The 27,970-nt window shown below is 57.3% G+C and overlaps 1 protein-coding gene across 4 annotated transcripts in view; it reads left to right on the top strand.

Moving 5' to 3' along the window:
- NFATC1 (nuclear factor of activated T cells 1) overlaps positions 1-27,562 on the top strand; it is a 96,662-nt gene extending 69,100 nt beyond the window's left edge. For all 4 annotated transcript variants that reach the window (XM_039839291.1, XM_039839311.1, XM_039839321.1 and 1 more), the window contains one exon: positions 25,751-27,562. In XM_039839291.1, the coding sequence (XP_039695225.1) occupies positions 25,751-25,800 (50 nt within the window). In that variant the 3' untranslated portion in view covers positions 25,801-27,562. The remainder of the gene's footprint in view (positions 1-25,750) is intronic.
- The last annotated feature ends 408 nt before the right edge of the window (positions 27,563-27,970 follow it).

Genomic DNA, 27,970 nt, shown 5'->3' with positions numbered 1-27,970 from the left:
CAGCTGCCCTCAGCAGCCTGAAGGGGGTCGTTAGGGCCCGGGGGCCAGGCTCACGTGGACAGTCCAGTCCAGAGTCATGTCCATCTAACCTGCCCCCGAGCACACGTAGGGCCCTGACCACGGCCAGGTCAACAGAGTGCCAGTGGGTCCTGCCCTCCGCCCTGCAGCCCAGTCCCCTGCCCGTCGGCGGGGAGAGAGCAATGGGGCCCACGCGCTCCAGTCCTTCCCGAGCCTCCACCGCCCAGCCGAGGGCCGACAGCTGGGCAGTGCCCTGCCTGTTCTGAGCTGCCCTGGCGCCTCCCGTGGCCAAGTGTGGCCTCATCGGGCTGGGTGGCGAGCCACCCTGAGGTGCCTGGGTCCGGGCAGTGGCCTGCCTCTGGTGGACTCAGTGCCCCATGGGGGTGCTGGAATGCGGCTGCGGGGTGCCCAACCCTGGCGGGTCTCTGGGCCCTCTGGACTCGGCGGTGAGGTCAAAGCTGGGAAAGGGGGTCCTGGCCGAGACCCTCAGCCCTGGCGGGGGGCATCCACCCGCCTGCTGAGCACACCGTCCCAGCTTACGGAGCAGGCTGCACATGTCCCTGTCACTGTCAGCCCAGTGGTGACTGAAGAGCCGGCTCAGACTCCTCACCGTGAGGCAGCTCCCTCCCCTCCCCTCGGGGACTCCCGGAGGCCCTGCCTCAAACCACCTCCAAGACACCTGCGCTCTCTGCTCCGGGCCCGGCTCTCACCTGCAGTGCAAGGTCGCGCTCTGCGGGCGTCTTCTCTGACCCCCACATACTCCCCTCCCCTCCCCATGACTGCAGCTCTGTCCCCTAGTGCTGATCCGATCACGCCAAGCCTCCCGGGGGTTCCCCAGCCCCGGCCGGGCTGCACCCGCCCCGTGGGCAGCTGTCTGTCCACCTGTCTCCAGGCCGTGCCGTGGTCCTGCCCAGCCCAGCCGCCCGTGCACAGTAGGTTCCTCCTGCCCCCGTCCCTGGGCCTCGTCCCCACCGAGTGGCCACAGTCCCAGGTCAGTCGCACACAAAGCCTTGCGGTTTCAGGCCGTGAGAGCGAAGCGATGCTCATTTCTCGGGGTCAGGACTAGGATCATGGTCAAGGCCGCCGTGCCCAAGGCCGCCCTAGAAAGCAGTAAACGCACTGATATCATTTGCACGTTTCCTCCCCCCATGTGACGCTGCATTGCTGGTCCCCAGAACCACAGCGGGGAGCAGGCAAAGCCCCGAGCAGCTGGAGACTGCTTGCCAGCTCTGGGCCCTCGCAGCAGACACCCTGATCTACCCCCACGGGGATGTCCCCTGCTCCTCCCAGAGCTGGCAGCGGATGGGGATGGCAGACCAAGTTCTGCCAGCACCCCACCCCTAGAATGAGCATCTCAGAGGGGACACGCCCCCAAAGTTGGGGCGCCTGCGGGGTACACGTGCCGTGTGTCTGAGCTGCAGCCCCACACAGCTCAGGCGTCCCTCCGTGCGGCTCCCAGCCAAGAAGGGACTAGAGTGGTCCCCATACGCAGGCCCAGTGACCTGCCCGGGGAGTGGCCCCTGACCACGCAGGCTGTGGGGCTTCTGTCTGGCAGCAGAGCCAAACTTCATCCCGACCCAGTCAGGAAAGCGGACGGGACGTTTGTCACTGCATGAGTGACCAACAGCTCCCTGAGCCCACAGGCGTTTGGAACGTAGGACGGGCCTGGCTCTTCCCGGAAGTCTCGGGATGCTCACAGCTGTGCAGCAGGGGGGAAGTTGGGCGAGCCGTCTGCAGAGATGTCGGGGCTCCTGGAGGGTCTCAAGGCTGGATCTTTGCTCCAGACTTGGTGCTGGGGCCCCTGACCCCCATCTCGTACAAGCAGCACCTCCATCCACGTAGGTCAGCCAGGGCTGCTGAAGGCAGAGTCCAGGCCATGGTCTGGGCATAGGAACCGCGGCCTCTGGCTTCCCGCCCCGAACTTGGAGGGCCTCAGGGGGCAGTGTGCATCCGTGGCCCCTCGACGGGGAAAGTGGGAGAGGGTGAGGGTGGCTAAGAGCTTAGCTCGGATGCTCTGTAAAGCCTGGGTAACAAGCCAGCACCAGTAGTCTGATGCTTTGCTGTCCCCACTTTATGCTCTAAGTGGTGAAGTTTCTGAAAATTAATTTGTCCAACAAGGTCAATGTCAAAATGCCCACAAGTTCTGGGCCAGGAAGGTTCCAGAGAATGTTGTGGCACAGCACCCTGGGCCCAGTGTGTTGGGAGCACAGCCCCGCACGCGCCCCGTCTCGGGCGGGAGGGAGAGGGGATGGGGCAGCGAGGCTGCCCGTGCCAGGACGCGTGTGCACCGACCCAGGCCTGCACGTCACCTGCCCACGGACTTCAGGCACCTCTGGCTGCTTAACCTGTGGCGCTGTAGCACCTTACGGCGGTGCGGCTGCTCGACCCGGTTCCCTTCCACTCCTGCTTCGCTTTGATTAGGGTGAGCGTAGAGTCGCTTGGTTCAGTGTGCGTCTTTTTGGGTTTCACCGTGTCTCCTAAGGAACGGGGGCACTGTGGAACCCCGGCCTCTGCAGTGTCACTGCTCAGACACGGCAGCTGTGGCACGGTGAGGCGTCTGGCCTGTCGCCCCTGCACACCTGGGTTTGAGTTTGCAGCCCACCCCGGGAGGGCGCGCCAAACAGAAAAGGACCCAAGAGCAAAACACGGAAAAGTCCACGCCTTTAACTACAAGAGGCCTCGCGTCAGGGAGCAGACACTTACTCCCCGCTGATTACGCAGGAGGTGGGAGGTTGGTGGGCTCATCGGAGGGCCCATCCCGCCACCACAGCGGGGGGCGGGCCGGACCCTTCCCAGGGGGTGCGGGCGCCACTCATCCTGACCGCGGCTGGGTCCATGCTCCATGCAGGCTGCCGACCTGCTGCTCCTCCAGTGTGTCCCTCGTGCCGTGGTGAGGCCTCTCGGACCCTCACCGTCCTCCCGGTGGGAGAAGCCAGCACAGAGCGTGTTGCAGTTTATAACACGTCACTTACAGGGATGCAGTGACAGTGGAGTGCGGGGCGGTTCGCTCCCCAGGTGACGGATAACCTGGCCTCGGCCTTCGACACACAGACTGTTTCCTGGAGCGCTTGCCACAGCCACCCAAGGGTCAGCAGGGCGGTGTGGGGTCTGCACTCGGCGGTGATGCTGACGATGCCGGCCTACGTCGGGTTTAGGAGCCTCGTTCACGAGCGCACTGCTCTGACGTTCGTTTTGCTTTCTAGGCGTGTGGAGTGAAGGAGGCAATTCCTATAGAGTATTAGGAGCAGCTCCAGAAAGCCGGGGGCGTTTGGGGGACAGAAATGGTCGTCGTTTGCATTATTTAGGGATCGACTACACTCTAACAGGGCCTCAGCTTAACCCTCCAAATTTCTGTTCATCTCAGGAGAATTTAAGGCAAGAGAGCTCACCGCAAAGGGAGCCCCACGTGGTTTCGGGTTTCTTTGTTTTCCAGTTGCTTCTGCTCTCAGGTTTTGTTTCGAGGGTACTTGGCCCACAAATAAATCTCAATTATGATTTATTCTTGGTTCAGCGGTATTCGTAAGACTTGGGCTACTGACGCTGACTTCTCAGGCCGGGTAGAGCCACGAGAGCACATGACTTGAAGGACAGTGCTACCGATCACACATCATTTTAAATGTAGATCTTTAAACTATGTCACAAAAGCTGTTGCTGAGCCAATTTCTCTGCTGGAATTTCTGCGAAGTGCCACTGTGGAGAGCCGGCCGGCGACCCCATCCTCCTCCAAGGGACAGTTGTCCCTGTGGGCGGCCCAGCCCCACGCACATGCACACGCATGCGCACACATAATTGCGTGTGTCACCGACACGCTCCTGTTTATATGCTTTGCTGGGAGCGTGTCCTGGACAGTTCTGAAGCACGCACTGTGCTCCGGCGTGCGTGTGGGGCCTCGCACCAGCACAGCGACTGTTCTGCTAGCATGGGGCCTGAGCTCCGGCTCCCAAGGCCTTGGCTCGTCTGCGCTGCACCCGCCCTGTGGTCACCACGACCGCCCCGCGCCTCCGCCACAATCGGCCCTTTCAGGCCCCCCCAGGAGCTCTCGGGTGTCCTGAAGCCTAGATGTCATTAAAGCAACAAGCAGGTGGCCCGGCGGCCAGGACCGCGTCTGCCCCGAGTCTGGGCCCCGTCCCCCCACCCCCCGCCCCCTTTCCTGAGCTTAAGCTGGGGAGACAACAAAAGGCTTTCCTCATGGAAAGTTTTACGAACCTGGCGCGCGCCCAGGTCTGAGGCCCTCCGGCCGACGCTGACTGAAAGGGTCTGTGTCACGGCGATCTCGCGCTGAGGCGACCTGGGCTGCGTGGGGTGAACCCCCGTGAAGCAGGTCCTCAGGGCCCGTCCTGGACGCACCTGGGCTCTGCACGAGGCCGCAGCCGGGGCGGCTGTGAGTTCTGGGCACTTCCTCAGCGGCCCGGTGTAGACAGGACTGTGAGCGCGGACCCCCGGCCCTGGGCCCACACCACGCTGACCGAGGCCCCATTCCACAGAGACAGTTCTGCACGCCTGGCGGGGGGGCGCTAACGTCCGCCTTCCGCCTTTCCCCCTTAACAATAGGTCCTCGCCTCTTTCCTCCTTCAGATGGACATTATTAATTTGAGGGAAAGAAATAGGGGCGGAGCAGAAAGCGAAGGGGCGGGGTCTCTGGGGCTTGACCGATCGGCACGTTTAGAGCCATGTAGTGCCCAAAACACTGTCGCCAAGAAGCAGGGGGAGCGAGAGCTGGTGTGCAGATGTGACTGCGTGGGCACCGTGGGGCACGTGGGAGACGTGCTGTCCTTGGTCACAGGCGAGCCCTGAGCGGCCGTGAACTGCGGGCGAGCGAGCGCCTCATGGCCGCGGTGCGGCTGCCCTGGTGCCGATGCTCTGGGCTGCGTCCTGGCCGTGCGGACATCCTGCCCCGGCGTCATCCTCATTGCTGATTAGCACGCAGCGTCGGCTGTGGGTTGCGTGTGCTCTTTCTCTGGTGCTCATACGTTTCAAAGAGTTTTCTTACTTAAGAATGAGTTCTCTTTACAGACACTTGCGTATCTGTGCGCCAGCAAGTAGCATACCACTGTGCTGTGTCACCAGAGCGTGAGGCCATAAAGCGAGGTATTTAAGAGCGTAGTGGCCACATCCACAAAGCCCAGGTGCTGATAGGCTGTCAGGGCTTGGCGTCTCTTTGGAGACAGTGGTAACCTGGGCAGGGGAGGCCTCTGTCTACATCTGTCGGACGACTGTTTTCCTAAGAGCAGCCAGGGCCTGTAACTCCAGCCAGGCACTTGGCTCCGTGCCCCGGGAGCTCCGGGCAGAGAGCCAGCCGGGCACCGCCACTTCTAAGTGATCTGCCTGATGCAACAGCAGATTCTCGCATATGGGTTCCTAAGGAACGATGAACAACTGGCTCACAGACTCCATCAAGTCCAGGCAGAGAAGAACACGGACAATTGCAATTGTCTTAATTGTCTTCTCTCTCAGAGCTGAAAAGGCTGTTCCTGGTCCAACAGGACACGTCGTGGCCAGCAAACAGAAAAGCCCTCGGCAGGAGCAGCAGTTAGTGCCGGAGGCGTGGCCTCCGCTTCCACGGGGGCTTTTCACACGTTTCTCTCAGCTTGCACATTCGACCTTAGCACAATCGTTCGGGGCAAAACTGCCAATGTCGCCCCCACCTGACGAGAGGAAACTGAGGCTCAAGAGAAATGTCACTCGACCTGCTCGAGATCCGAGCTAACGGGTGACAGAACCAGGGCCATTGCTGTGATCTGCCAGCTCTGATTTCAACAGTCTCTACCAAGGTCAGGCTACATTATTGAATATTTTTTCCCTACTAGAGATATGACGTGCAAAGTTTCCTGGTCAAAAGTCTAGCTTTCAAGTATTATTTGGCCTTGGAAGCTAAGAGGAATGTAGTGTATGTTTTTTCTTCATCAGAGAGTTCCTGGTTGTTAACTGAGGCATGTTTTGGTAGCTCAGGAAGGACAGGAAGACAGGTGGGACTTCCAGAATGATGGAGAGAAAACCTCGGTGAATCAGTCCCCCTAAAAGCAATAAAAATACTGACAAAACTATCCAACCAATGACTTTAGAATCTGGAAATTAAAGAGGCAGAACAAATGAAAAGCATTTATTCACGAAAAACTGGACACCGGTGGGAACGACGGGATCTGTGGTGTTTTGACCTGGGCTACTCCTGTCCCCCTCCAGCTCCACAGAGCCTAGTGTGAAAAGCCAGCGGCCTCGTTGTGGGCTCCGTTGAACGCCCCGACCCCGGACAGTCAGTATCGTGACTGGTCGTGAAGCTCCCTGAAATCGCGCTCCTCGCCGGGCACTGTGGTCTCTGGTGGGTCAGCAGGGACTAGACAGACTGGATGACCACAGGTGATGAGCTCCTGGGAACCCAGAAGACTACACGTGTGCACACACTCAGGAAAGGCCTGTGGAAAGAGCGGGCCCCAGTCACGCACCTCTGGCTGACCTTGAGACCCTGCACGAGCAAAAGTGAAAGCCAAGGCTGGCTTGTGAATTGCCTGCAACACACAGACCTCCTTGACAAAAGGTGGAAGACTTAATGGCTCCAGGCACATAAAGCAACCTCCCAGCTGATAGTTGACTGACTATTAAACCATGCTAACCTGAGACCCCTAGGAAGCCAGGCTTAACAATAAAAACAAGAAATTTTTTTAAAGTGGGACAGAGAACTTAGTGGCCACACACTGTGGAGAATACAGAATCTTTAGAATTAGTCCAGGAGAGTCACTAATCAAATAAGCAGCAACAGGGAGAAAAAAAGAGCCCACGATAACAGCAAATCATGGTGCGGGTGCTGCTTCTGCTATTATACGCTTTCCGTCATGTCCATTTTCAACCAAAAAATTATGAGATGTGCAGAGAAACAAAATATGTCCCATACATGGGGATAAAAACCAACCCACAGGCAACAGACAATATCTCAAGAGGGCTCCGGTGTTAGGCTTGGCAGCGAAGGCTCCCATCGGCTTCTACAGACATGCTCGAAGACTAGAGAAAACTATGTTTAAAGAATTAAAGGGAAGTATGGCAGCTATGTCTCATCAAATAGAGAATTTCAATAATGAGATAGAAATAAATTTTTTAAATAAGAGCCAGGTAGAAATTCTAGAGTTGAAAAGTAACAGTAACTGAAATGGAAAAAAAAAAAATCATTAGAGGGGCGAACAAGAGATCGGAGCTGGCAGAGAAAAAGAATCAACGACTTGCAGGAAGATCAGTAGACTATCCAGTCTGAGTAACAGGAAGAAAGAGAAGTGAGGAGAAACAAACATGGGGGCATCATAAAGCACCCAGACACGCACGGTGGGGATCCGGGAAGAGAGGAGAGAGAAACGGGCAGGAAGAATATTTGAAGAAATAATGGCCAGCGTCTCTCCAGTTAGATGAAAAACTCACACACCCAAAAAGGTCAACGCATTCCAAGTAGGGTAAAGGCAAAGATTCACACCTAGACACGTCGCAACCAAACTGTCAAAAGTCAAAGAAAATGAGACAAGCCTAAAAGCCGGAAGAAGCCTCGGTAAGACAGCCGACTTCTTTCTGAGCAGCCACAGAGGCCAGAGAGCAGAGGGACAGTGTGTTCAAAATGCCGGAAGTAAAACAGTTCTCCAGGATTTAGCAAAACTGGACTTCAAGATAAAGGGGCAGCGCCATCCCCAGAAACACAAAGATGGCGGGAACCTGTTGCCGGCTGACCCGACCTACGAGGGAGAGGAAGGAAGTCCTCCAGGCTGAGGGCAACTCAGGTCCACGTGAAGAAATAGAAAGCTCCGGTAAAGGAATTACGTAGGTCAGTGAAAAAGAGCATAGCATGTTTTGAAACCTTTCTTCTCCTAACTGATTTAGAAGAAAATACATAAGACAATAATTGTTAAACTGTGCTGATGGGCTTATAATATGTAAATGGGTCACTTGTATGACAGTCGCACAAAGGAAGGGGTAGAGAAAGAAGCTATATCAGAATAAAACTTCTGTGTATTATTAGAAATGTTAGTATTCGTCAAAATTGTTTAAAGTTAAAATGCATATTATAATCTCTAGAGAAACCACTAAGAAAATAACTTAAAAATATACATAGTAAATAAGACCAAGAGGCACTTAAATGATACTCTAGAAAATACATATTTAACACAAAAGAAGGTGTTAATGAAAGATCATAGGAACAACCACCACAATAAACAAAAAAAAACAAAACCACAAGTCATGTGGAAAACAAACAGTGAAATGGGAATGTAAACCCTACCAGTCAAATCTCGTTCAATGTAAATGAACTAAACACACCAGTGAAAGGGTGGAGCCTGTGAGACTAGACTGGGCGGGGGCGTGGGAACCCACACAACCCAACTACGTGCCGTCGCAAAAGACAAGCTTTAGGTTCAAAAGCACAAATAGGCTGAGAGTAAAAGGACAGAAAAGATGCATCGTTGCAAACACTGACCGAAGGAGATCTGGAGTGGCTTTACTAACATCAGATAAAATAGATTCGGGACCAAAAACACGTTGCTAGAGACAAGGGGACATTTTATAATGAGTGAAACATAAGTCGAGCAGGAAGATTTAACCATTATATTTGCACCTAACAACAGAGCCCCATAATACACAAAACAAAAACAGAACGGAAAGGATAAATCGAAAGAATTAAAAAGTGACAGCTGTAGTCGTCAATATTCCACTCTCGGTAATGGGCAGAACAAGACACTAAACAGAAAGTCATCAAGGACGTAAAACCATTCGGCAGTACTGTCCCCCGGCCGGCCCCAGAGCCGTGGAGGAGGGGGGCTCCCCGCAAAGCGCGTGCAGACGGAACGTTCTCGTGGACGGGCTCCCTGCCTGCACACCAAACAGCCTGGCTAATTCTGACCACACTGGACCTGATCTACAGAGTCAACGCGATCTCTACCAAAATTCCAGCAGATTTTTTCCCCCAAAACTGACAAAACGACCCTAAGATTTACATGGAATTTCAAAGACCCAGAATAAGCAAAACGAAAAACAAAGTTCAGAGACTCGCGCTTCTCGATTTCAAAACTTAGTACAAAGCTGCAATAATCAAGACGGCGTAGTAGTGACGTAATATACAGGTCAGTGGAGCAGAACCGAGAGTCCAGAAATAAACCCTCATCTTCACGGCAAATCGATCTTAGCAAAATGCCAAGCCATTTAATTGGGGCAAAGGATGGCCTTTCCAACAAAGGGTGCAGGAACAGCTGGCTATCTACATGCAAATAAATGAACTTAGACCCTTACCTCACACCATACACAGAAAATTAACTCAACTCGATCACGGCATTAAATGTAAGAGCTAAAACAATAAAACAGGAGATGACATATGAGAACATCCTGAAAACCTCGGATTGGGCAAAGATTTTTTTTTAGGTATGACATCAGAAACAGTCCATAAAAATTTAAAAATTGACGTTAGAATCAGAATTCAACATTGTTGTTCTTCAAAAAATACCATTAGGAAAACCAAAAAACGAGCCACAGACCAGAGGAATGTACTTGCAAGACACGTATCTGATGCAGGGCCCGTACCCAGAATACGCAGAGAATGTCGTGTGTCAACGATAACGAGACAGACAGCCCAGCCAAAAACCGGGTGAAAGGCTTCGACGTTTCTCCTCGGAAGAAGTAGGAATGGCTGGTTGGCACATGAACATCCTCGACGTTGTTAGCCACCGGGAATGCAAGGGACCTGCCAGTGCAAATGAGGCCACGTTCCAGACTCGTCACAGTGGCGATAATACTAGGGGACAATAGCGAACTTTGGAGAGGATGTGGAGAAATGAGAACCCTCACACGCTACTGGTGAGGTGGGACACGGTACAGCCACTTCGGCGATTTCTTCAAAGCCGAGAGAGCTTCCTGTTGGCCCCATCGGTGCCAGCTCCGGTGTCCACCCCGGAGGAATGAGCACACACGCCCACATGGCCGCAGCACAGACGCTCCAGCGGCAGCTGAGCGGGTGGGAGGCCGTGATCGCTCCATGCCGTGCAGCACCGTTCGGCCACAAGAGGAAACGACACACTAATTCACGCCAGGACACGGACGCACCTGGAAAACGTTACACAAGCCGAGGAGCCGGACAGAAAGGGCGCGGGGTGCGGGATGCGGGGTGCGGGGCGCTGTTCTGTGCAGAAGCCGGGGAAGGCGGGCCTGCCGGCGTCCTTCCGGCGGGGGCTGGGCCCACGTCTCCCGCGCCGCTGACCGTCGCCCCACAGAGGGCTGGGGTTGGGTCCGGCGCGCCGCGTGCTCAGTGCGCCCCCAGCGTGCCCCCCGCCCGCGGAGAAACAGAGCTTAGGAAACGGCGCCCGGGGCACGTGCCCGCTCCCCGGGTGTGGGACACGGGTCCAGCCCTCGGACCGCTCCCTTCAGCAGTGTCAGGGGAAAGTCCTGACCCTGTTCTTATGGGACACGGGTGCCGTGCTGTGACGGAAGTCCTCCTCGGGAGTAAAGACGTGCCTCCCCGTGACTCGCCGTTCAGCTAAGTCAAGGGTCACCTTTGGAAGCATGGACAGCGTGGCGTGACCTTGCCCGGCTGCGGCTGTCCGTCCTCGGACTGTGGCAGTGGGGGCTCTCTGTCACCTTAGTGTAGGTTGGGCACACGGAATTTACCTTTTTCAGCTTGAAGTTTGAACCCAGTTTCTTCCTTCCTTCCAGATTGTAACGTGGGCACTCACACGCAATAAAGAACAAAGCGAGCCTGGCCCCCTCCTAAAACATCCGCCCTTATCAGGCCCAGGGACCCCAGCTAATCAAAGCCTGATACTCGGGACAATAGGCCAAGTCAGCCAGGCCCTCCCTCCCGAGGCACAGCCTGGCTCCCAGAGCCCAGCGGACAGTGCAGGATGCGGTCATCGCTGTGGGCAGGGCCGTTATCAACCCCCAGCCCATCCTCTCCCCCGCCCGGGGCGAAGGCCTGCCGGGGCGGCCCTATCAGCCCCGCACAGCTGCTGTTGTTTTAGATACGGCAGGAAGGGCTCTGGGAGCCGGCAGGAGCGCAGAGCCCTCAGCAGCACTGAGAAACGTCTGTGATTTACCCCAGGCCCTGGCTCCTGTCCAGCCCGTGGCGGGAGGGAGAGGGGAAAACTGCACTGAGACGCTGTCTGGCTTCGCAGCCGTCAGGGACCCCGGGCAGCTGGGCGGGTGGCCCCCACGGGGGCAGCCTCCCCGTGCCACGGCCGCCTCCGTCCTGTCTGCCCAGGAGGGGGTCGGTTTGCGCGTTCGTCCTGCGTGTCCCGCCGATGATTTTCACAGGGCTGAGCTTCGGCCAGCAGAAGCTGGGCTGCCTGACGCTGGCGTCTGAGGCCCGAGCGGCCCCGTGCGGCGTCGCCTCGTGCTCGGCGCGGCCCGCGTGGCTCGGTGCTGCGGGAGGGACACGCCGCGCTGTCCCAGCAGGCTGGCCCCCTGCCACCCTGCCACCCCAGAACGCTGGCCCAGCGTTTGCCCTCGTTGGGTTTTAGGAAGGGGCCCGGATAGGACATTCGCTCCGCCGGCAGCCCGGCCAGCATCTGCGAGTGGTTAGCGCGAGAAATTACATTTTCGGCCGTTTCCTGTCGATGACGGCCCCAGACGAGATTGGCCGGGAGGGACATGTCGAGTCACGTGGCGGCCGCCGTGTCCCGGGCGGGGAGGCCGCGTGTTTGCTGCTTTTGGCGCGGCTCCCCGCCCCGCAGGGCCGCGCTCGGGGGCGCAGCGCACACTTTCCTTTTTTTCCACGGTAGCTCCTGCCAGCGAGCTGTAAACTACCGTATATCACTCAGATTTAAGAACCTAAACTTTAAAACAAATTAAACTCTTGTTGACATTGTAATAAAAGTCAGAATGGAACTGAGCAGCTCAGTAGACGCGAACTTCAGTTCCTTCTGTGGATGTGCGATGTTTTCGGGGTTCCCAGACTCCCAGCACAGCAGTCATTTCCTCGCGGCGGGCGGCGGGGGGGAGAGGTGGCGGGTGACAAAGCGCGGTGGTGGCCGCCGGGCCGGCTGGGGGCGAGCCGTCCCTCGTCACCTGACTGTTTGCTCTGGCCTCGGCGGGAGCGTCTCGGCCACACTCAAAGGCAGCGCAGGACAGCTGTGCGTGTTGGGGGCGGGGAGCCACGTGTGGCTGTTCTTACGCATTTTAACGTAAGGACAGAGCTCAAAACGTGCTCTCAGCCTGCCCGTCGCGTGGGTGTTTCTGCCGGAGGACGAGAGCCGCCAGCACGGGTCTGTCCCTCTGTCCTTGGGGACTCACGGAGCCCCCCCGCCCCCGCCTTATCTGCGTCGGCACATTAAGGTGAGGTTTGATAGTCTCCCCACAATCCCTGTCACTCCCAGCGATGGAAACGGTGGTTTCCACTGGATCAGACGCCAGCTTTCCCTCCCACGTGCGGCTTCCTGCCGTGATAACGGGGAATGAAGCTGCGCAGAAGCCTGTGCAGGGAAGGTGGGTGATGGACGGCCCTGCGCGCCCTCGGAGGCTCCTGGAGCCCAGTGCTGACCGGGGCTTCGGAGGGGCCTTTGACCAGAATCGCCCGCCGCCTCCTCCTCCGTGCGGCTTCCTGTTTCTGATTTCAGGGCCCAGTTGACAATGGGCTTCCTGGCCTGTGGCTCGTAGCAATGCTGATGTCCACTGTGCGCCCCACGTGACCAGAGCTCTCCCGCGCTGTCCCCTTTGCTGAGTCTCCAGCGGGGGCTGGCACGGGTGGCCGAGGCCCCGGAGGAGCCAGCCGGCTGCGAGCAGGAGATGGTGTCTCGCTCAGCAGACGGCGTCCTGCGCACCCACCAAGTGGCAGGGAGGTGAGCCGAGGCCTTGGAACCCTGCCCCTCCGTGGTTTCCCTCAGTCCCCGCAGCGTCACTGCTGGTTAGAGGGACACGCAGTTACAGACCGCTCACCGGGTCTTCCCAGGCACGTGTGGATTTTTTGAGGCGATTTCGATCACTTCAGTTAGGTAAGGGACCGCCACGGCCTGGCTCGCCGGCCTCACAGAGCACTTGGTAAAATGGAGTGGGGGTGCGGACCCCAGACCCCCAGCTCCTGCACTGTGCTTGGGGACCCCTTCCCCATCGTCTGGGCCTCTGCGTCTGTGCTGCAGAAGCGGCCCGGGCCCCCAGCATCTCCTGAGGCTCATGCAGGTCTCACTGATTTCCAGTCTGAACGGTCGTCTGCTGTGAACAAACGTCTGCAAACACCTTGATTTCTACAGTCTCCTTTCTGAAGACGTATTTTAAGGCTTCTTTGGAAACCAAATTTAGGCAAACAGAATGAATTAAAGCTAAATTTTCCAAACAGACCCCTCGTAGCCCCACGGAGAGAAAGGGGTTCAGCAGACAGACACGAAGTGCAGCGCCCGAGCCCGCGGGCCGGCGTCGTGCGTGCGGCTCGCCGCTCCTGCCGCGTCCTGAGGGCGGCGGGGCAGGTCCGAGACCCCTGCAGACATCGGAGCAGCGTCGGGGAGAGCGAGGGAGACACCAAGCAACGCTTGGAACTTGGGCGATGGCTCGGGTGACGGTGCGCCGAGGGCTGTCCACACGGAGCCCGGCTGGTGTCCCTGCTCCTGCGGCAACTGTGCTTAGTCAGTGCGACGCTGCCGACGCGTCCGGCTGTCCGGTCGGGAGCGGCGGGCGGGCAGACGCCCCCAGGAGGCACGGGCGAGAACACTGCCCCCGTCCTGCGGGGGGGCGCCCAGCTGCGTCCCCCACCCCCGTTCTGCCCGTTCTCCCGGCACCGTCTCGAGTGCCGCCCGCCACCTGGCTGGGACATGGTCTTGGGGACCACGGGGTTCGGCGTGCCTGCTGGCTTCGGTGATGAGCAGGGCCGTGTCCTTATTACATAAAGTCGATTAGCGCGCCTGCACGCGGCCCGCTGATTCGATTTAGAGCCGCGGAAGCCCCAGTAATGTGCAATTACGGAAACCTAATGGCCCTCTCCTCCGACTGCAACTTCCCTGGCACCTGATATTCTGTGATGAATTGCTCATTATGTGCAGTGCTGGAATAGCTTCTATAAAGATTAATAATTGGATAATCAATACAAAAATTCAATCTCGGGTGTTTTTTTCCACTCCAGGGTCAATATGTCCTAAAGACGCGGGACCCGCTCGCTGGCCGGGAACCGGCTCCCGGCTCTTCTCCCCTTCCTGTTGGTTCCCAGTCAGGGATCCCCAAGAGTGACCTACCGGCTCGGTTACTGCCCGCGGTTTGCTCATGCCGCCTGTGATTTTCCTGTTCAGATCTTTACAGAATAAAGAAACGGGCTCCTCGGTCAGTCACTTTTGCCAACTCACGTAGGTACAGGAGGGTTTACGCTCAAGGCGGGTTCCCTAGTAGCGGGAAGGGGCAGGTGGCACACACGAGACCATTAAAGAATTGTGTCACGAGGGTGAGGACTCACCAGGCACCTCTAGGCATGAAGGGTCGACAGGGGGCCCTTACTACAGTGGCCGGGGGAGTCGGAGAGCAGGGCGTGGGCATCCTGGGTGGCAGTGTCACAGCCAGGCCCCCAGGAGAGGCGTCGCAGGCACCTGGACACAGCTGGGGCTCAGCGGGGCACGAGGTGTGACGGGCCTCCCGGTGGGCACACCTCAGGGCCCTTGAGAACAGACATCCATCTTGGAAATACTCACTCGGCAGCCAGTGGGAGGTGCTGAGGACCCAGGTGAGCGCTGGTGGCCATGCGGGCCCTGGGGAGAAGCGGACGGACGTGATCGTGTTCAGGGCCACGTGGGGACAGGCGAGGTCCGGGACCTGGTGTGCGGGGTCGGAAGCAAAGGCGGCTCGTGCAGTGGGGCTGTGCGGGGCGCTGTTTGGGGCACAGGGCAGGAGGCCGGAGCCTTGCTTGCCATTCAGCAGCCGAGCCTGTGGGCGGAGGGCGCGCCCTCCAGGGGGCGTGGGCAGGAGGCAGGGAGACTCCTCCGAGACTGGAGCTCCGCGCGCGACGGCGCATCCGAGGGGCCGGGCGGGGCGGGTCGTGCGTGCGGCCCAGACGCCCTGGCGACAGGCGGACATTGCTGGAATTGAGCTGAAGGCTCTGCCACGAGGCTGGCAGGAAGGACAGCAGCCAGCCCCGTGCTCTGCCGCGGGGCCTCTGCCACCAGCCGCAGATGAAACAAGGGACCGCCCCGAACACCACACGCATGCAGCACCGCCGTGCCCCACGTTGCTGGCTCGCCCCTAGATTTTTCTCAACAGCTTCCGAGGAGGGAAACTGCTGTTTTGGTGGGGAATCTGGTGGCAAAGGGCAGCGTCCAAGCCCACCAGACCGGACACTTTGCCTGTCCTTTGCGCTTCCATTGCCTTTGGCTGGCCGGCCCGCAGCCGGAGGAACGGCCCGTGGAAGAAGCCTCCTGACTGTGTCCTCTGCTGTGACGCGGCCGAGGCTGGTGAGCTCTCCCTCTGGGCCAGGGCTGCAGCGGCACCCGGGGCCGCGTGACGGGGCCATGGCAGGCCACTGGCCGAGCGATGGTGGCGGCAGCGACGCCATGGCAAGTGGCGGCGGGCAGTGCCGGGGAGGGGGCGGGGGCGGCAGGCGGTGGCAGGCGGTGGCGTCGGACGTGAGGGCTGTGCTCCCCGCTGCACCATGACAGAGACACAGGTGCGGCTGAGGTTGCGGCCAGTGTACTGTACGAACAGACAGGACGCGGTGGCCGGCTGTCGCTGACGTGACAGGCTGTGTGGGTGGAGGCGCGTGGAGGGACCACCCACATTGCGGACCTCACTCCTCAAGGTCGTCCTTCTGCCCCTGCTCAGTTTCTACACCTATGAAACAAAGGTGGCCTCGCAGGAATCTGTCTCAGAAGCGTGGCATTGAGTCCATCATTTTAAATGACAATTTAAAAACAGCATCACCTGCAAACTCTAACGAAAACAAAAACCTGCGCGAATCATCTCTATTCCTTTCTTAGCACCCAAAACCCTGGGCTGCTACGTAGGTGCCCCTCGGCTCCGAGCAGCTGAGCAAAGCTGTCACCCCATCTCGGTTATTCTGTGCCGGCTGCCGCAGGCAAGCACAGGGGACCTCCAGGGGACTCCCCCCAGGTGGCTCCAAGGTTGGGGTGCTGGTCCCCGAGCCCAAGTCCTGCAGCTCCCGCCCCACCTCAGAGTTGCAAGCAGGCCTGGGGCAGACGTAGGGTCGGGGTCCGGCTTCGCGGGAGCTCTTCTCGGGGCTGCTCCGGCGCCCGGCCACGTGGCCTCGTCTTTCCCTAGCATTCGTGTCGCTCCCAGCCGCAGTCTCTGGAATCGTTAGGCCATCCTCAGATCTCATGCAAAATGCCACTCGGAGCATTATCTTTCAGCTTAAAAAAACTAGGACAGAATTTCTTCGTAAAGACGTGGGAGAGGAGTGGGATATTTGGAAGGCGGCAGCTCTAGCGATGTACCTTTCAGGCACGTTTCTCCTGAGGCATCAAAAATGTATCTTCCCTATGTCCCCTGGTCACCCCCAACCAGCCCTGGTGTCTCAGACATTTGTGTGGGCGCGAACCGAATCCTGGATCTTGTTAAAAGGTTCCCATTCATTGTGTCTGGTGAGGCCTAAGAACCTGCGTCTCACCCAGCCCCAGGTGACACGGCAGTCCCCAGCAGCTCAAGGAGCAGGAGCAGGCCCGGGGTGCGCTCGTCTGGATGGCCCCAGGAGCGTGACCCCCCCGCCCCAGCCAGGTGGCTCGGCCCCTCCCAGCAGATGCCCAGATCGCAGGCCGGACCCGCGAGGCCGAGCCTCTGGTTGTTGCTGCCGAGATATTAAAAATCAGGCCCTGACCTCCGAGCTTTTCACCCCCGCGTCCCTCACGTGCACGAGTCTCCTGGCCGCTTTCTCCCAGGACCACAGAGCGAGGCCCACACCTAACGAAACCACCAGTAATTCTTCGGAAGGCGAGGGTTGTGGTCAAAGCCGCGTTTAATGGTAAGAGGGCGTAGCTTCGCCCGGGAGCGGCGGCTCCAGCATCTCCTTTGCTTCCGTAACGAGCAACGTCTTCTGCCCAAAACCAGCCAGCCGGCAGGTGGTTCACGGGCGCCGGGCCGGCGGCCTGGTGGCTGTCGCCGGCTGACGCTGGCCGAGTGGCCGTGTTGGCCCTCTCACGGCCCAGACCTGGGGCAGCAGCATGTGGCCCTGACCAGCTCCTCCATGGCCGCTCAGTCCCCGCCTTCGGTCCCAGACTCACGCGTGAGCGGCCAGGGAGAGCCCCGCGTGTCCACGCAAGCGCCCGGACACGAGCCGGAGCAGGCCTGCGGCGGTCACTCTCTGGCCCGTTTGTTCATTTTCTTTTAAAGGGAGCTTTTAAAAGTTTTAGTTTTTCAATTCTCTTCTGTTTGAATAGGAATTTCGTAATTTGGGGAAACGTATTTTCTAATGACACAAGGAAAGCCCCGGAAAAATGTTTGCTGGCAACTTCGCGATCCCAGTGGGTGACTGTGGAATGAATGGGTCTGGCGCAGATGAAATGATGGCAGGTGATGTGGGAAGCACACGCCCTGCCACCCAGCAGCGGGTGGCGAGGGGGACGAGCCGGTCCCCACGGGTGCTGGAGTTTCCACACGGGGCGTTCGCATTATTTGGAGCATTCAGGCTAAATGAGGGAGCAGCGCTGAAGGTAGGGAAATTATTCTGTTTTAATGGCCGGCAGTCCCGTGTCACAACAGTGTTCGTCCGCCGACCCCACCTCCAGTTGGGAGGGTCATGTTTTATTAAAACCGTGCCTTGTCAGTCAGTCCCACGCTGCCCCATTCTCTCCTTCCAAAAATAGCAGGCCCCGTGGCAGTGGCCGATTGTGATTAAAAAGATAAAAATAAGTGAAGGCTGAAATAGGTCCAGGACACCCAAGGTAACACGAGAGCTTACTTTTTAATGAAACTTGAGAAACTGTATTCTTTTCCACTGCTTCACAAAGCTTCTTTGAAAAAAAATGAGAAAGTAAAAAAGGGTTTTAGTGATATCGCAACTCTGCATTTTCAGAATTACAGTGGTTGCGATACTCCCCTGGCCAAATCGCCCTGTTCTTACCCACAGCCTCTCAGGGGCGGCCCCTGGAGCGCAGGAGGTGCTGGGGGCGGCCACCAGTGGGTGAGGCCGCGGTGGACACGGCAGGCCGTACGTAGGGGACGGCCCAACTGCGAAGGAGCAAGTATTTACAGCAGACTTTCTAAGAGGTTGCCTCTTCTCAAATTTAAAAGCCCACGTGAGGGGCGCCACCTCACTTTGCCCGGGGCCCCCACCCCGGCCCTGCCCTCACAGGAGCTGATAGGCCCTCACCGCGGAACAAAGCCACGTTCTCCGCTTCCTACCGTCTCTTCTCTGAACTGTGGCTTTATCACGGTTTTCGTGTGCTCAGCTCGCGTCCACTGAAATTCCTTAGCCATGTGTCTGGATGTCCACGTCCAGTGGACAGCATGAGCGCCGGGCATCCGGCAAACCACTGAAGCCACAGAAGGGTGGGCGACGCCCTCGCACCCTCTGGCAGGGGAGGTCACGGCCACGAAAATCCATCCGCTGGGCGGGGCGTGCGCCATGGTCAGCGGCTTCCTCCTCCACGCATCGGTAGGCGTGGTAAAGGTTTAGGACAGTGGACAATTTGGAGACTTCCTAGAAGCTACTTCTTTAAGGACAGACTTGGTCTCAGATATTTCTGGTTTACTTGTGTCCACCTAAATTATGATGCTCTTAGGTTACAATACTAACTTTAGCTAAAGGTGTATTTTCTGGGAAAGTTAGCAAATACTTTTTAAATTTATCTTCTAGTTATAGGAATGGGAAAGAATGTCTTTCCTGTTTTGTTTAATTCTTCAGAAAGCTATTTTGACTTTCTCTTAAAAATAAAAATGTTTTTGATGACTCGTCTCCTGTAAAGATGATGCCGTTTTCTGTCCCTCACTAGAAAATGGAGTAAGAAGTAATGATTGCTTCTGCGCTGCGTAGTTATTTATGCACAGGGTCTGATTCGGTTGTGAACTTTGATGGAGTCTGTGGGACGTGATGCCATGCGGCCACAGGGACCCGCCATGAGAACAAACCCTATAGTGTGACCATTGAGAGCACCTTTGTTTCCCACGTCGCTTTTGTTTAAAGGACAGTGATGGCTTTAAAGAAACCTTTTCATGAAAGGCAGCATTTCAGCACGTCGTAGAACTGAGCATGGAAAACTGACAAAGTCCCTGCTGGGCCGGCTCGTTCGAGAAGTCGGAGTGGACGGACACCGCTGATTTTTTTCAAATTCCTGGTACCACTGTTTTCCTTATTGGAAAGTTATTTCATAGTTATTATTTCAATAGTTATGAAATAACTATTCAACATGCTTTAAAAAGTGTTTTGTGTAATTAAGCTAATGTGCACCTATGTCAACAAATGCATTTCTTTAAAGATCGACAAAAGTATGATTTGCAAAGTATGGTCCTTATCTGTCTTAACGTCTTTTTTAAAAAGCGATGATTAAACGAGGTGGCTGGGTTAGTATGGTGAAGCAGATTTCTTATTCCCTAAGCCCAAATCTGGTTCCTAAGGAACCGGGATCAATATCTGTGTGAACACTCATCTAGAAAATTCTAGCACCTGCCTCTCCTGGCTCTTTCTTCCCCAGAACCCACACGCGGGGCGCACGGCTCTGGTGGGTTTCCGACACCAGCAGGCTGGGTGTGGGACCATGGTTGTGTCTGGTTGTCACTCACGGCTGTATCCGAGAAAGGACCCACCGTGCTGTGGGTTCTCCGTGACAGACATGAAAAGCCACAGCTAACGTGTGCATCAACCTGACACCTGCCCGGGTGTCGTGCGGACGGCAGAGTGGACGCGCTCGGCGTGAGCATCATGGAAACCTCAAGTGCATCGACGCCAAGCGCGGCCCGATCCCATTCCGTGCCTGCGAGAACATGAGCGTCTTGTGCTCGAGCTCGGACTCTGCGTTAACTTCAGGCCAGTGCGACTTTCACTGGCTGAACTGCGGTGTGAGGACTGGCTCGCCGGCTCTCTCTGGTCCTGCCTTCGAGATAAGAATGACAGCCACCCCCAGAGGGGTGGGAAGGAGGCCTGAGGTTCCTGCCTTTTCTCTTCCCCAGAACACGAACTCTAATCTGCTTCTCCATTTGCGATGACTGAAGAAGCCCTGATTCACAGAGCAGGAAGGGTCCTTAGCCACGCCGCCAGGCTTCACAGAGGAGACCCTCAGCCCCGGCACGCAGGCCTCAGAGGCAGAACGCGAGCAGGACCCCTGCCTTCCGCCATCCGGCCGCCCCTGCCCCTGACAGTGCATGCTCAGGGGGCAGGGACCGCGTGTCCGGTCTCCTGGCGGAAGGTCGCAGGCCTCCAGTGCTGGCAGGTGCTCGCACATCTCTGAGTGACGGTTTGAGTGATGGGCCACGAGCGTAGGGAGGGTGTAGGTCTGAGAAAAGTAGGAAGATCACAGGGTCCTCGGGAGCTGTTGGCCTCAAAGTGGGTGTGTCGCCGTCAAGAAAGCGTCACGTGGCCCAGGAGCCCCTGCACGGCAGGTGGTCAGGCCATCTCCCAGGACGGATGCCACTAGGTATTCTCTGCAGTTTCTGTCACTTTGGGGGGGGGTCGCGTTTCCCGCAGGGTTTGTTTCTATCTTAGCTGTGATCGTGCAGCACCCTGCATTTCCTGGGGCCGAAGGGACACGCTGAGCGTCAGGACCCTGAGTTTCCTCCATTGCTATCGGTCACTCAAAGGCCCTCAGCACGGAGACATGCACTGCCTCTTCGTCACCTAGAGTGGGAAGTAGGACAGTGGGTGACAAAGCCTTGGAGCCGACGAGACGAATGACGCGGGCAGAACCTTGTCCAGACTGCAGTCAGCTGCCTCGAGGCCAAGTGCAGAGAGAGGTCCCAACAAGCCAGGGAGAGGCCTGCGCCGTAGGCCGCTGCCACCTGGATGTCGGCTGGAAAGCGAGTCGGAACAGGAAGAATCCGCACACGTGCTGAGAAAGCCACCCGATCCGATGCGGCCTGCACCAGCCTTTCCCACGGGCAACGGCGCGAGTTAGGGGCCGCGCCGCTGGCGTTTCTGGAGGGAGGTGCAGCTCGCGTGCCAGCACCTGCGGAGCGCTGTCTCTGCCGAGATCTGCCGGGAGCGCGCGGCCCCCCGGCTGTTTGTTTCAGAGCAGAGGAAATGCTGACACGTCGTGTGTGTCCTTCCCGTGCAGCGGGAAACGGGGCCGGGCAGACCCCGTGCGGCTCCTTTGGCCGTGTCCCGTACTTCCTTTCCAACAGAAAATGTTTAAAGCACGTGGAAGCCGGTACGGGAGGCATGGCTGAGGAAGGAGTTTCTTAGTTTCAACAGAATACCGCATGTGTGTGGCAGAGGAGGGTGGGCGTGTGATGTTTTGTTTTGCGGGGGAGAAGCTGCCTCAGCCTCCCTCATCCCAGAGACCTCACACCAGGGTGCTGAGCGGGCGAAGGTGGCGAGGCCCAGAGACAAAGAGCCAGCGGTGAGCACACTGAGGACAGGGTGCGCAGGCCCGTGTCCGCCCCTCGCGGTATCAGCCGGGGACCCTCACCAAGCAGCTCGGTCCCCTCAGGACCTTCCTAGGAAGCGACAGAAAGCAACGTGTGTCCCCTGGGGCTTCGCCGGCGCAGCCACCAGGCGCAGTCGGGAAGCTGGCAGAGCCGTGGGGAGGGGGCGCGGGCGGCGTGGTCTCGGCTCCCTCGCCGGCCGGCTCCGGGCCGCGGGCCGACCCGCCCGGCCTCTCCGTGCACAAACCTCGTAATTACGTAATTTCCTTCCTCGTGGACCGTCGTCAGGATCAGAATAGCATCTGTGCAGAAACCGTGAGGGCCACACGGCGCGGGGTGAACGAGTGGCTGGCTCATTCCTTAAAAACGGATTCCAGACCTTTCGCCGCTTTCAGAGGCCAGGGGTTCAGACATGGGGGGACTTCGCCTGGACGCTCAGCATGGAGAGGGGCGAATGCGTCCGACAGTGGTCGCCCTCCAGCAGCTCCTCTCTGGTGGGCGCCATTCGTGTACTGACGCCTGAGTGACGCCCGAGAGGACGCGGGACACCTCGCCGGGACCCGAGGCTTTCGCGTCGGCTCTTCTCAAAATAGTGATCAAAGAGAACAGTCATTTTATTAAAGCACTTTTCACTTTGTAAAGGGCACTTCAGTGCATTTGCACAGCTATCTGTGCACAGTCGAGAGAGCTCTTCACATCGCGTTAAGGACGTGGTTAATATTTAGATAATGTAAGTACAGGTGAAAAGCTGTGCCTGTGCTTCGTAAATTTTAGTTTTTGTATCTTAAAAAATAATAATTTCCCTTTTATTCTATTCTGAGTATGCATACAGAGGTGGATTTGGGTGTGTGTGACACACACACATACATCCTGCATACGTATCCCAGATTAGAACAAGAGTTCAAACTGCCACATAAGTTTTAGAAAAAAACACACACAATAGTTTCCACCTTAGGAGCATTTTAAAGAAAAATTAAGTATAAGGGAAAAAACCCTTCTTATTAAACTAAATTGTGGTGTAACAGCTCACCACATCCTGTCGCAAGGACATCTGACGTGAAGCGAAGCAAAGGTTCCTCTTTCGGGTCTCTGACGAGCCGTGAGGGTCACATGTTACCTGCAGTTCAAAATACTCCTATAAAGAAAAAAACCTTGGTGTCGGTGGAAAAGCTGAATAAGAAGTGGAAACTGTCAGCAGAGAGAAGACACTGTGGGAAAGCGTAGGTGTCATCGACACAACCATATCAAAGAGAGAAAGCCACCCCGAAAATAACCCACGCAGAGCCCCCGGTGGCTGTGGACTGGTGTGGACTCGGAACATGACCTCATGGAAGAGGAATCGGAAGTCGGGGCCGGGAGGGGAGTGGGCTGAGAGGGTCCCACGTTTTCACTCTCAGCCAAGCCCTCCAAGAAACGCTTGGCCCTAGTCAGCCCTTCTGTGATGTTTTCTTCATCCCTCTGTGGAATGGGAACCGTCACGGCCTCCTCACTGGGTGACAGCGCAGACAGTGCCTATGGAAGGGAGTGGACCTTTACGGTTGTCCGTGCTCTGAAGTGTGTGGTTGTCCATCGTGGCTTCCTGTCAGCCGCTGCCCGACCCGCTCCGTCCCACAGAGTACTCAAGGAAGACCCTAGAGGATGTTCGCGTGTGTGTGACGGTTCCTGAGTGAGTTCCCAAGATTTCGGAAACATTATGACCCCAGCCTGGCCTTGCTGGACGTGGACAGCAGTGGGACCCGATGACCAGCACTTCTCGCCAGCGCGTCATTGGGATGGAGGTAGAGCCAGCTGCTCATCAGAAACCAGAACAGCGTGAAGGTGGCCTGGGAGCTGTGTGCGCCCGGTGGCCCTTCCAGCTCTCCCGTCCTCCCGACAGCCCAGTGGGGTCAGAGAGAGGGGTCGGGCGCCAGTCGCGAAGTAGCCACGTGGCGGGACCTCAGGGCCCCGGATGGCTCGGTGACTTCCCCACTCCCACGCAGCACAGGCGCCCCCTCCAGGCTCAGGCGCCCCCGTGGGCAGTCGGGGAAGCCCACTTCTGAAGCTCCTTCCCCTTTTATCTTGTCAAACAGATGTTATTTTCCTGTAATCTGCATAACCTTGAGGAACCGGTGACTCTCTGTTGCTTTGCTCACCGCCTTTCCCCCTTTACCCACCATGAGTAATGTGCAGGGCCCCCCGTCACAGCCGTCTGAAACCTCGCAGTCCCCATCATCATTCCTCATCAGGCCTGTCCAACCACCTAGGCACTGGTCCTGCGGGAACCAGGTATCTGCTCTGGGATTCCCGTTATTCCCGTTACCCTCGGTAAGGGAATGAGAGTTCGAAGCCATCTCGGTGTAGTATGATGGAAGATTCCATCACGTTCTCAGGCGGGGTCCTGTGTCCAACCATCCCATCCATGATACTCCCTCTGCTTTGAGGTGACATGGCTGACTTTGCGCCCTGGATTATGGGGCCCGTCTGGCACCCACTCACACTTCCCCAACAGCTCCTGCTGCCCAGGGTGAAGGACACCGGCCCAGGAGCCCAGACTTGGCCACGGCTGGCCCCAGACTTGTCACTTCTCCTGGACACGGCTTCGGAAGGCCTGCCGTGCCTGGCCTGCCATGGGTGTTCGGAACAGCCGAGACGGACGCCGTGAGAGCCGTCTGCGACCTGAGCGGTGCTCGACCAGTAAACGGGGGGTGCCGTGGTGTGTCCGTACTGTCGCGGCTTGTCTTTGTCACCTCACCAGGGGACTGGTCTTTCCACACACACGCTCTGTCTCCCCTGACTGTGCGACTCACTTTGCTTGGCGTGAGCCGCCCTCGCCGCAGCCTGTCCCTCAGCAAGACAAGACCCTAAAGAAACTCCGGGTTTCCGATTTTTCTGTCAAATGTTCTTTGCGATGGCAGCGCTCTGCAAAGTATAAGTTGGATGTGTGCCTCTTAAGAAAGAGTGTAAACAGTGCGGCACGCAGAAAGGGGACGTCGTCTACCTTCAGGAAGCAGGGCCCAGCCAGAGGCACTGCCCCACCTGCCCTCGGCGGCCCCAGGAGCCTCACAGAACACTGCCAGCCTCCGCCAAGCCACACCGGCCACCAGCACGCGCGTCACCTGGAGAGCAGGCCTGAGCCCTCGGCCTCCCTCCCGCCCCACTGGGCGAGTCCCTGCCCACCAGCGTTTCCCGGCCACCAGTCGCCATCTCGAGGGGCCGTGTGGCTGCACAGCAGGCAGCGGCATGCCACGCCCATGTCTCGGGCAGGGGCCAGATGTGCCCCCTGCAGGCAGGCTGGCTGGAGCCCCCAGCCCCGGGGCGGGCAGGCGCCGGCGCCCTGGGTCCCAGCCAGTGGCAGCGGCAGGAGGGGCCGGGCTCGGGGTTTGTGGCCCACGTCCCTGACTAAAAGCCAGCCAGCGGGTCCTGTTATCAGTTCCCGTGACACAGTTCCTGGTTCCCCAACTGTTTTATTATTGTTATTCTTAAAAATAAAGGGGGTGTTGATCGGGAATGAGGGAAGGGAGTGGGGGTGACGAGGCGTGTGCCAGCTCACCGCTCAGGAAGCCGCCCTCGGCCAGGCCAGGGCCTCTGCAGAGACACATGGTGTTTATCGGGGCGGCAAAGGGAAACCCGGGCAGTTCCGTGACGTGAGTGCCTGTTTCCCACCTCCAAATTCCATTAGGAAAGTGACCGTGGCGACAGGCTCCCTGGTGACACTCCGCTATCTGCGTGCCCCTCGGGCGCTGCAGGACGGGTGTGCGCAGCTCGCTCACGATGGCCTGCGCTCATTTCCTCTTCAGCTGCCAAAACTCGCAGGCTGACAGCGGCCGAGGGCCAGGAAACAGGAGGAAGGGCCCCTCCGAGGGGCTCCGGCCACCCGGCGGCAGCTTCTCGTCTGGCTCGATGGCGAGGCTGGGGGCGGACACAGAGCGTGGCCTTCGCGGGTGCTGCCACTGCGGGTGCCGACGGCCGGCGCTGCGGGCCGACGAACACCTGGGCAGAGCTCTCGTGCCGGAGGGGACGCACTCGGGGCCCTTTGAGGGGCACTGGTATGGCACGCGGCACAGGCCGACCCCGCGGTGTTTCCAGACCCGAGCAGTAGCTCCGGACCCGAGCAGTAGCTCCAGGCCCTGGGCAGCTGCGCTGCTGGCTCAGGACGCCTCGGGGACATGGCGGGAGGCAGGAGGGACCGTCCTCCGGCGCCCCTCTCACAGGCCGCCCTGGAAGCTCGGCTGATGGAACTGCTGGTCACTTCACGCAGTTCTCTGCAGAACGTCGCTCCCCTAATGCTCTCTCTACCTTTGTTTCTCTGCAGTAAATGAAATAATACGAAACGACCTCTCCAGCACCAACGTCCACTCGTAGCTGGCGGCGTCGGAACTCACGCAGACGCTGCACGGTGGCGACTCGACGGGTGACAGCGGAGGTTCGGCATTCAGACTTCTGACTAAAAACTGAGCACACGCCTGGTAGCGCTCAGAACTTCCAGCTGACTGAAGCCACACCACGGTGCAAAGTCGCGCTTTGACAAGAAGGAAGGAAAGGAGGAAGGACCAGTCCATCTGCTCAAGGAAAGGTCATCTCAAGAAGAAAATAAGCGGATGGGGTGGGGTGAGTGCAGCAGACAGACCTTGTGACAGCACCCGATGGGAATGACCCCATGTGGAGGCCTGACCCCCCGCGCCCTCAGGCACCCCTGGATTTCGGAAGTGCCTTATTTAACCCAAAGACAGCATCAGGGCATCGTAGAATTAAGCATTTAATTTGCTACCAGGAGAGTATTTGTAGGAGCGAAGCTATAAAAGCTTTTCATCATGCGGCTTCATCCTTTGTGTAAATTAAGAGAATACCGGCGAGCTAGGCATTGTGAGAAAAAACGAACACACGTTTCCTACTTCTTTCAACTTTTCCTGGGCTGTACTATACAATTTTGTTGCCTTATTCAGTGCATTTTAGAAATCTTCCAATGTGTCATCTCAGCTCTTCCTGACCCCCTCTCCCCTGTCACTGAAACCATGGGCTTGTTCGTCATAGCATGTTAGGATTTCGATTTTAATCTGGCTTCAAACATAGCACGAGTAGCCAAATAGCACAGGACAGGTCACGGGACAAGAAAAGCAGTCTGCCCATGGCGGGTGGGCCCGCGTCTGCACGCGTGTGCACATATGGGCCCGGATTTATGTGTAAATAACAAGTAACAGGCGGTGACGTTCGCTCTTTGCCCAGCAAGGGCTTCCACGCCAGCAGGAACCAGTGTCCGTTGGGCGGGGCCGCCTCTAAGACTCCAAACCCGGCTCTTCAGCTCCTTCCCCCGGCGGGCCGTGCACGCGAGCGAGCACCGCAGACGCCAGGGAGGCTCGGAACACCCTGCGTTACCAGATGGCGCAGCCGAAGGGCACCGTACATAACTTTACAAAGGGAGTGTAATATATTTGTTCAGCTATAAGATTATGATGTCACAGAAGCCTTATAACTCTGCTTCATCTAAGAAACCGATTACCAAAAACGTTTTAATAGGAAGCGACTGTGTAGGTTTCAGATTAGTTACTGTTAACGGATAGGTTAGTGAGAGCTTTACTACTGCATTTGTACAAGTACAGCTTATTACACATTATTACTAGCAATGACCTATTGTTTCATGTAACCAAAAAAGCATGGTTTAATTAAAACATGTTTAACCTGATAATTGTGCCTTAGGAAGTCATGCCCCCTGATGGATCTTGCATGAACTGCACCTGCGGGTGCTGGTTGCAAGTTAGACGTCATTAATGGTAAAGTGATGGTGGGGAAAGCTGTCCCACAGAATTATTTCAAAAATGTTTTTCTGGATGATTACGTCTTACTTTTTTTAACTCACAGAAAGAAACAAGTCTGAAAGCCATATTCGTGACATTTGCACTAACTGTGAAGAACTAAAGATGTATATGGCTACGTGAACATAGGAGCCTGCTGCTCGCAGGCGTCGCTCCCGCCTGTGACCCCAGGACCTGCCCCACATTTAGCATCATAGAGTTGCATGAAACGTCCTTAGTCAACTGTCATATGGAAAAGAAGCGTTTGATATTTGTGTCTGCTATCTTTGTAGTTAGAAAATAGAGCCAATAAAGCACCGTGTTTTTGCTGGACAGCCCGGGTCTCGGAGTGATTCATTCCGTGTACGGAAAGTCTTTGTCGCTGGGCGTGTTTTCTGCTGCAGGGTCTTGCGCCTCTGTGCGAAGCGGCCGTTGTGCCGGAAGGCGCGTCTCGCCAGTACGGCCCTTTTCTCGTTAAGAAGAAGTTGGTGGACGAAGGCGGAGGCCCCGAGGCTGTAAGCACAGCACTCGGGAAGCGTTCGCCCGGGCAGCGTGGGAGAGGGAACTTCTGCCAAACACTCCCGCTCCGAGGAGCGCCCAGGGCGAGGCTTCGGCCACACACACACTCGCAGTCTGACCGTGGACTCGGCGCGATGACGTGCAGAGAACTCATCTCCTGCTCTCCCCCATCGCTGTCTACCTGCTCCTCAGAGCTGCTCTCCCCTCCCCCACCCCAACCTTCC

This window comes from Pteropus medius, unplaced genomic scaffold (assembly GCF_902729225.1).
Source record: "Pteropus medius unplaced genomic scaffold, Ma_sr-lr_union100, whole genome shotgun sequence".
In the NCBI taxonomy this organism is placed as follows: Eukaryota; Metazoa; Chordata; class Mammalia; order Chiroptera; family Pteropodidae; genus Pteropus; species Pteropus medius.
The sequence above is the reverse complement of the archived record's forward strand: the minus strand, read 5'-3'. Positions and strand labels throughout refer to the sequence as shown.